The sequence below is a fragment of the Carassius gibelio genome, chromosome B25, assembly GCF_023724105.1.
Source record: "Carassius gibelio isolate Cgi1373 ecotype wild population from Czech Republic chromosome B25, carGib1.2-hapl.c, whole genome shotgun sequence".
Classification (NCBI taxonomy): domain Eukaryota; kingdom Metazoa; phylum Chordata; class Actinopteri; order Cypriniformes; family Cyprinidae; genus Carassius; species Carassius gibelio.
In genome coordinates this window covers 4,343,494-4,353,727 of record NC_068420.1, presented here as the reverse complement: position 1 = coordinate 4,353,727, position 10,234 = coordinate 4,343,494, and the positions used below count along the sequence as shown (strand labels likewise).

Below are 10,234 nucleotides of genomic sequence, written 5' to 3'. Positions count from 1 at the left end.
CCAGGATTGAAAATGCTCATGACTCGGCATACATTATCCATTCCAATCTGTGCCTGAATGACGGAGTGATGGAGATTTATGTCGGCCCAGGTTGCTGTTTTTATGTCATGTAAATTGGCGGCTCTGGTAAAGGTTGTCTGGATGGTCCAATTTGAGGTCGAACGTTTCCATTACAGTAGTCTTCATTGTCAAAGGCGGCTCTAGAGTAAAACAGGCGAACACAAGCGCTGCTGTTTGTGCATCTAGCGAAGGTCTCAACCAGATTTCCATATTTCTGAAAAAAAAAAAAAACAATGATTACTTGATCATTGCTAGGGCATTCTTTGTGACTACTGGGGAATTGGCACATGGTGGTTGGGCTGTTCTAGGCAGATGCTCGGTAATCACTGAATGTTGTGAGGGTGTTATTCGTAGCTTATAGGCAATTGCAGGATTGTTGCTAAGGTGTAGGTAGTTATATTGCTAGGGCATCCAATGTGGTTACCAGGGTCTTGCTAGACGGTTGCAAGGGCATTATAAGTGGTTAATAGGAATATTGTAGATCAGGGGTTGGGAACCTTTTTTGACCAAAGAGACTTTTTTTTTTTTTTTTGGTTAATGCATTTTTCCAAAAGTTCCAAAGTAAAAAAAATAAAATAAAAAAAAAATAATAATATATATATATATATATAATTGTATTTTTTTTTTTTTTTTTTTACTTTGGCTCTTTTGGAAAAATGCATTAACCAAAAAAAAATAGATATATGTCTCTTTGGTCAAAAAAGGTTCCCGACCCCTGATCTACAATATTCTAAATTATTATATAATTCTAAAAATTATATAATTAATATATATGTTTTTTTTTTCCAGTAACGTTTTAATAATAGTAACTTTATTAGGTCCATGTTAGCTAAAATACACAGATATGCAATAAACTATCATAAATTGTGCTGGGCTTTCACTGTGAGGTTGATTTACCACCTGAAAATGGATGAAGGATGAATTCTCTTCAGAGTTTTGAGTGAATGTAAAATAATTCAAGGTGCATATGTCGACCGTATTTATGTGGATATTCACACCAGTGCAGGCATTTTGACACTTGCTTTGAACTGAACTGAACTTTGTAATTTTTTTAACCTTGTATTAGCTTATGTATGCTCTGCAACAAAGAAATTGCCGATCTCTGGAGATGTCCATTTTTTTAATAGATCATCTGTTGACAAAGGTTGGAGATCTAGCTCGCGAGCCATATGATTGGGTTCACCAAACTTGGTCCACGAGGGCCGGTGTCCTGCAAAGTTTAGCTCCAACCCTAATCAAACACACCTGAACCAGCTAATCAAGCTCTGACTGGGTTTACTTGAAATGTCCAGGCAGGTGTGTAGCTAAACTAGATGATGACTAATAGTCAGTGGACTAGATCTCGAGTCCTCAATATGAAAATTATCAATAGCGATGCTTGTCCTAGCCAATAACAGTATTAATATGTGACGATTTAACCAAACGAATCAGTTTTTGTTGCAGTTGTTCGCAGTAGCTCCGTCAGTAACTGCGTGTGTCCTGCTGTTGGAGGCCTCGAGCCGTGGACAACCAGAGGCTGTGTGTGAATGCAGATGTGGCAGACCTAGACGCCTCTCTTGGGTTTGGCAAGCCGGATAAATCTATTTCCCCGGCCGGGAAAGGGGCTTCCAGCTGAACCAGCTCCTGTACAAACACAACCTTGCCCACTGGCTGATTTTATTTAGCCATTGGTCAAAAGTACTTAATAGTATTTAAAGAGACAGAAGGATGTTCCTATGCCAAAACAGAAAAAAGCTCAATTTGGTTCTCCGTCCTCCAGTAGAGAATGAGTGAAATGCAAGGAAACAGATTCAGTTGGGATCTTTCAGGTGTGCATGACAAGCTCTTTAGGAAGACGAGAGTTACTACTAGATGGCCATCTAGTGGTCAAAAACTGCAGAGTCCAGTTACACTGTCCCTCATGAGTTTGGGATCAGTAAGATTTTTAAGTAAAAAAAAAAAAAATTAAGCCTCTTATGCTCATCAAGGCTAAGAAAAAATACAGAAAAAACAGGAATATTGTGAAATATTATTACTATTTCTAAAACTGGATTCCTATTTTAATATACCTTAAAATATAATTTATTTCTGTGACACAACACTGAATTTTCATCAGCCAATACTCTAGTTTTCAGAGTCACATGATCCTTCAGAAATGCTGATTTATTTTTTTTGGAACCTGTGATACTTAAAATTTTTTTTTTTTTTTTTGTAAAAAGTTAAAATGAACAGCATTTATTCAAAATAGAAATTCGAACAATATAAGTCTTTACTATCACTTTTTAACCACTTGACTTGCTAAATAAAAGTATTAATTTCTTTAAATAAAAACAAAATACTGACCACAAACTTGATTTGATCATAATAAATCCGAATGTTAGAATGATTTCTGAAAATCATGTGACACTGAAGACTGCTGACTTCACAGAAATAAATTACAGTTTAAAATATATTAGAAAACTGTTCTTTTAAATTGCAGTAATATTACACACACACACACACACAAATCTGTATTTTTGATCAAATAGATACAGCCTGGATGAGCACAGAAGCTTCTTTAAAAAACAATAAAAGTCTGACTGATCCCAAACTTTTGAACGGCACTTTCTAGTATTTTCAGGCCTGCGTTGGATTATGATGACAAACCCCATTATAGGATATTCAGTACATTTAACTGGAGTACTTCTGGAGAAAGTATCCATTGGATTCCCATTCATCCTAATGGCAGTTAATGGGTCACTGGTGAAGCATCTGTGTAATTGCAAAACAACCGCATATACATGCTGAGGCTAACTGGAACATGCTAACCAGCCAAACCCTGACCAAATCACAGTCTGGGGTAAATCACCATCTTTACTCCTCTGGTTTGCTCAATCCGCTTGTGTCATCTGCCTGTGAAGCACATAAATTAACTCAGACAAATGAAGTGAGTCAAAGTGTGGTTTTCCACAGCACATTTGTGTAAACTCAGCTATTAGCGTTTACAGTAAATAGAGGTTGATCATTTCACTGACTCGCACGCTTTGGTATTCAGGGCAGTTTTTATTCACCTTGTCGTTTATTACTCTAACATTAAGTAACTTTAGTGCATAATTGGTCCTGCACTGTTTGTGTTATGAATGGTTCCTCAAATTGTGCGTGCCGTTATTTTTAAAATGCATCGAGGCACTGCAATTTTCGTGTTTGTTAGTTTGTTCATGACGAGACATGGTTTTGTTCATGGTTTTAACTTTAGACCGCAGCTTCTGGCTAAAATGAGAGTCCATAATCTATAATAATGCTCCTTGCAGTGAAAAAGTCCATCTCCTGTTGTGCTCTCACATTAAAATCCACCCGTATATCTGATTTATTTTGAACTGTTTTGGCTGTGTTTAATCAGTGCATATTTCTCTCCTTATTCAGACCAGACGAAATATTATAGATTATGGATTCATATTTTAGCTGGAAGCAATGGTTTCAATATTATAAATATAAGTTAAAATATTAATTATGTATTTGTTTTTCACATGATGTTAACTGTGGATTATTGTGATGTTTTTATCAGCTGTTTTGACTCTAAAACTGACGGCACCCATTCACTTCCATTAGTGAGCAAGTGATGGAATGCTACATTTCTCCAAATCTGATGAAGAAACAAACCCATCAACATCTTGCATGGCATGAGGATGAGTTTTGGGTGACCTATTTCCAATTTCAGGTCTGATAACACCCTACGCATATGATGTATATGATGCATAAGTACAAAAATGCAACACTGGGAAAACTGAGGCACAAGAGTTTTGAACATACTCTGTTTTTTTTTAAGATACAATATTTGTAATATTTTGTTTAATATGTTCTGTAATTTTATATATATATATATATATATATATATATAGAGAGAGAGAGAGAGAGAGAGAGAGAGAGAGAGAGAGAGAGAGAGAGAGAGAGAGAGAGAGAGAGAGAGAGAGAGAGAGTGTTTTTTTACCTCATGGAGAAGCAATCTGTGTGCATTCGACCTGTTTGTCTTCATATGACATCATCCTTTTTTTGTCTTTTTCAAGTGCTCTTGGAAACACATTTGCCTCGAATAAAGAGCAAAACCGTCTGCACGCACACCAAACATGTGTGACGCGTTTTTCATGTGGCGTGAAAACGCAGTGACATATGCCGTCCTGACAATTGGGACTCCATAAAAGCAACAGATTGGTAGTCCTTTAAAGATTTTAATGAAGCTAAATCAAAAAATTACGGCCATGGTGACAAACAAGACCATCGTTTTATGCGGACGCTTCAAACACCGCCACGCCGCAACAATCACCCCCTGAGCAACTTTATATTGAGGCTCAATCCATCAAGCGCCCATCTGGTGTAACAGTGAGCTTGTTTTGAAGTGCGCTCTTAAAACTGTAAAAGAAGGGATGTCAAGGAACAAAGCATTTCTGTGGTTTGTTGGGTTTCTCTGTCAACAAAAATGAACCATCTGAACAGATGAGTGACATACTAGTGCCATTAACAGGAAGTACTGAAGAATCATTACTTCATAAGTGTGTGTGCGTCCATCTGTGGCCCGCCACGTTTACATTTGTTCAAAAATCCCTACTGAAGGCCTCACTTTTTGTCCCGTTACGAAGAAAAATCACAGATGATCTCTTAACATCTCAGTTGTCGGGGTGCAAATGGAGACGTTTGCCTAAGTCAAATAATTTTCCTTTGAAATCAGATTTTTTGAAGCTGGATGGTACACATTTAATACAGCATATAGACAAATTGCAGTTAATTTGATTTTATATTGGAGCATTTTTTTTTCATAATTTTTTTTATTGTAATTTTGATTTAATTTAAAAGCCATGTCTTATTTGCAGTGTGTTTGAAAAATGTCATTTGAGGGCTTTTATTTAGACAATTGCAATTCATTTGATTGCATTTTCAATTTGTTTTTGTTTCATTTTTAATGAAACATACTTTTTTTTTTTTTTTTTTTTTTAGTGCTGTACACACCTGTAATGTCTTTTAATTTCCTTAATTTGTGGGTTTTTATATTGAAAATTTCAATTCATTTGATATTTATTTTAATGGATTTATTTACATTTTTTATATTTTTTTTATTATTAAATTCAAGCAACTTTTTTTGTCTAATTCAATGCTGTAAGGTCTCTGAATTGCCTTTGTTTGAGGAATTGTATATAGCAAATTGCAATAAATTTGATTACATAAAAAAATTTGATTTACATTTTTTGCATATTGCTGATCCATTATTTAAGGTATTTTTAGGCTGAAATTTTAAAGTCGTTTTAAGATGGCAACCTCAAAGAAAACTGCATGACTAGAAATTCTCTGCGTCGCTTGCATTTCTTCATTACCTCTAGTCCCTGAAATTAAACTAAGTCATAAATCTAAAATCTCCTGGTAACTGTTTGAATTGTTGGTTATCAGGAGTTGCATGCATGCCAGTTTATATTAACCACTGACAGACACTGCCATACCACAAACACACACTAAGTACCACCCAAAACCAGTTTGCACGCATCTACAACAGTATATTTCTTGTGTTGCCCAGACAACGTTTTTCTTCTAAAAATGCTGAGTATTAATTTTAAGCTTTAAAGTATTAGCTTCTCAGAAAATGCTTATTAAATGTACTCCATATAATCCAGCGAAATCATATGTGTAATCCTGGGCGGTTGCAGTGAGGTGTTTGCTTTTCACCACAAGGGGGAGTGTTGTTTTCTCATTACGCAGATACACATGGTCTGTTTCTGAACATGTACAGAAATTGCATGCACAAAAATTTACTTTAATTTACAATTATTTAGCTGTTTGCAGTTCACTTATTTTAAAATGCAGTTTTAGATAGTTTTTAAACCTCTTACCAGCATCTTATAAGCAGGTTTGGTGATTTTTCTCCTGAACTTTCTGAAAAAATAGACAGTAAAAATAGACAGAAATCAGTTGAATCAAGTCTGTTGTTGACACACAGAGCTCTATGCTGATAAAATAGTTTACAAATATTGTGTTTCTGACAAATTTGATGAGAAAAGTTTAATTTCATTTTGAGTTTTGAAGACTTTTTGATTTTGAGAAGTCTGAGAACACTGATGAGATTTCTTTTGAAGCTCTAGAGGAGAAACGTATGAGATCACTGGGGTTTTCTGAGAAGAAACATCCAAGTCTCTCTGTTCACCATTTATTCTGAAATAGAAACAATTGAGATATTAAACATCTTACGGAAATGCATCCTAAAAGACACAACCACTGATTCAAATGCATTGTGAAATATAATGTTTGCATCCACAAAACATATTTTTCTTGTGATACATTGCATGCAAATCTGTTAGTAAATCAACCACTGATCTTGTTTCTCACACACACACACACACACACACACACACACACACACACACACACACACACACACACACACCAAACTAATTCTGAATATGTAATGCTTTGCTAAATATACAAGCTACACATCAAAACATGTTTGTATGGTGGTGCATTGCATCCTGATCTGTTAGTAAACCAACCACTGAGTGAAATGCATTGCTTAATATATTGCTTGGACCAAAAACTAATTTTGAATAAGTAATGCATTGCTAAATAAAACGTTTAAACCCACAAAACATGTTCTTATGGTACTGCGTTGCATTTTAATCTTTTAGAAAACCAACCACTGATTCAAATTTATTGCTAAATATATAGTTTGAACCCACCCCAAAATTTCTAAATGTGTAGTGCATTGATAAATATGATGTTTGGGTCCATAAAACATGTTTTTATGGAGGTGCATTCCGTCCAAATCTGTTAGTAAACCAACCACTGAATCAAATGCATTGCTTAATACATTGTTTTGACTCAAAAGCATTTTTAAACAATGTAATGCATTGCCAAATATAATATTTGCACACATTTATTATGGTGGTGCATTGCATCCAAATCTGTTAGAAAGCCAAGCGATTAAAATGCATTGCCTAATATATAGTTTTAGACCCCCCACCCACCCACCCACCACCACCCATTTTTTTATTTTTTATGGTGGTACATTGCATGCAATTCTATACATAATCCAACAACTGATTTAAATGCATTGCTTAATGTATTATTGGGACCCCAGGCACAGAATCACGCAGTCAGGACAACACTCTCTCATCCCTCCCCCTGTAGCCCAATTCATGAAATATCAGCCATGAGACATGTATGCATGGAACGATCACTTTGTTGCATGGTTGTGCAATGGACTTGCAGCCAATTTCATTATGAAAAGGGAGGGCTGAACCTCGATGCCTTTCATTTGCGGTCCGTGCAGCCAAAGCACGTGCTTCATGCCAGTAAAATGCTCTCATCTGTGAGCGTAAAGCTGAAGGGGCGTGGAAAAAGGCTTGTGTTACCTGTCCTAGACTTTCACCTGCAGAGAAATGGAAAGAATTTAACAAACCACCAGCAGCAGCAGCAAGTCGATGAGCCTGGAACATAAAAGTGTCAGCATTCCACCCAAGAGAGAGGAGGAGGAGGAGGAGGAGGAGGAGGAGGAGGAGGAACTTGACGCGCACGGCAGGTTCACCTGAAAACATTCGACTCGCTCCTCCTTGAAAACACAGCATTTGTAAGCCTCAATCTCGCCTTCGGACCTGAGAACGAGACGACAAAGCATCCCAGAGTGTGAGCTGAACCCTGACTATGGCTCTCAGGTTTCTAACTTTCCAGGGAATCAGAAAGACACGTCGGAGAGACAGAAAGAGCGTGTTTACCTGCGCAGGTGGAACAGAGTGGCCGATGTGAGCTGGATATCTGCACTGATTGGACACCATGGTCAGACCCCTACGCTTGTGGATCTTTAACGTGCTCCTGTGTTTCGGCATCATTTATTCTCGACTCGGGTAAGCGGAGGATCTACTGTATGGTATACTTATTCTATGCTTTAAAGACAATGCATTTGATGTTTACGTTTGTGTAGGTGACACATAAGCTCATGTCAGTGCAGGGTTAATATAGTTAACAAACTAAAACCAGAAAAACATTCTTTACTTGAAATAAACATTAATCAAATCAAATATTTAAAGAAAAAAAAAAAAAAAAATATATATATATATATATATATATATATATATATATATTAAACTGAAGCTAGTTGCCAATGCAACATTTCTCATTTTCGTTTAGTAAAAAAAAATAATAATAATAATTTTAAAAAAAGGAACAATTACTAAAACGTTTAATTTAAAATTAAAATACAATATTTAAATAATAAAATATTCTAATATTCTAAATAGTAATAAAAACTCAATGATACTGAAATATCGTTGTGGTTTAGCTGCTTTTTCATCAACATTTTAAGTTCAAATGTATATATATATTTATATATTAGGTGATTGCACCATTTTTTATTAATTTTGCCTTCACTAGTTCTTATTAAATGGTCCTGCAGTCTTTTTATATCCCATATAGTTTCCAATTAGTATGAGATCATAAAAGATGCATAAAAATGCTGTTTAAAACCGTTTTTTGATGCATTATGGCCTTCTCCCACACCACATAACTTATTAACTTTCCACTAGTATTTCATGTCAAGTACATGATTACTAAAGGAAAAAAATATTTGAATTCATTTTGGAGTTCAAAATGGCACATTTATTGAATACAATGGCAGCTTTCTAATCTAAAAGTATGCATTGCATTAATTGTGATTATAAATAACATGCAGTTGTTCACTACGCACTAAGTGTGCACTAAAAAGATCTGTACACCTGCTCATCGACTGGTCTTCACGTGTGTGAACTGGATCTTTACAGCTATTTTTCTCACTGCATTCGGTCCATGTTTTTCTCAGTTAACAAGTTTAAAGGAAGATCCATGCTGTGGTTTTCTCTTGCTTTCACCTCTCTATACCCTCGGTAATAACAGCATGCCGAGTTGTATTTCCACATTCCTTCACCCTCCAGTTTTGCAAGACTTCACCTGAATTCTTGAGGGATTTGTTTTTATTCCAAGAGAGGGTCGCCTGTCATCTAGACTATTCATGATTTACTTGATATATTTAACTCTTAGCTCTCGTTTATTTGCTTTTATTCTGCGCCCATTTGAGAAATTACACTCTCAGCAATGCAAAATGGAATTAGGATATCACATCTAGATCTGCGTATGCCTTTGCATGCACAAACAGATCATAGTTTATCCACCTTTTGAAGTGGAAATCCATTCATGCCGCTGTTTCTTATCCGAAACAGGTGATTATACAGCTTAGAGCAACTTATAAAATAGAAAAGCACCTCATGAGTCACTTTTTTCCTCTTCTCACTTTTGGAAGCACATTTGTCATTATGTCAAAGCCCTGAGATTAATCATGCAATCTCGAGAAGGCATAAAACGGCTCACAAGACCTCATATGACCGAAAGCACGCTTTGAGATCTCTAGATAATGTGGGGTCTCATCAGGTCAAACCTGTTTTGTCATCCCTGAGGCTTGATGTCTGTCACTATACCCCCTTTACCATCTTTCAGTTTGATGACATACAGCACATGCAGGTACAAGCACTGCATTTCGCTCAGCACATTAATAAAGCTGGCCTATAGATTTATGGGTAATCTTTTAGACCAATGATTCTAAAATTTAGAATCTAAATTGTATTTGTAGCTGGAAAAAACACATTAAGACTGTTTAGTAAGTGCCAAAAAAGGACTCTGCTGTTGCTACAAACCTTTATATACAGTGAAATAAAGTTATGCTATGCCAATTCGCTGTAACTTCCAAAAACGAACACAATTTCTATTCGCAAGCGACTCTTTACTGCAACATGAAATGACATATATTTTCCAGTTTTAAGAAGGTTGATTGACTCCAAGAAAGTTAGCCGGGGAGTGTTTGTTCACTTTGCGGTAAATAAATGCTAACGAACCCATGTCGCGATCATTAGAAAGCGCTAAAGTCTATTGCTGTTATAGTGACTTCAGCAGTTTCGTTAGCGTTTATTTACTGCACAGTGAAAATACATATTTTGCCTTTTAAATTTTTCATAATGGCTGAGTGACTGCGAATAATACCAGGACACGTATTTTCACATGGCAATAGATAAAAACTAAATACTAAGGCAAGCCACTGAATAGGTAACCATCAATCGTTCGTACGATCTCAGTCAGGAGGATTATTATTGGATGAAATTTCGATAATGTCACTTTTTATCAGACTAATGTAGATTTTTATAGCCCAACAACGTAATGG

At 35.9% G+C, this 10,234-nt stretch overlaps 1 protein-coding gene across 1 annotated transcript in view; it reads left to right on the top strand.

Moving 5' to 3' along the window:
• The first annotated feature begins 7,346 nt into the window (after positions 1–7,346).
• Positions 7,347–10,234, top strand: part of wnt7bb (wingless-type MMTV integration site family, member 7Bb) — a 40,596-nt gene continuing 37,708 nt past the window's right edge. The window contains exon 1 of the mRNA XM_052597048.1: positions 7,347–7,895. Within this exon, the coding sequence (XP_052453008.1) occupies positions 7,825–7,895 (71 nt within the window). The 5' untranslated portion in view covers positions 7,347–7,824. The remainder of the gene's footprint in view (positions 7,896–10,234) is intronic.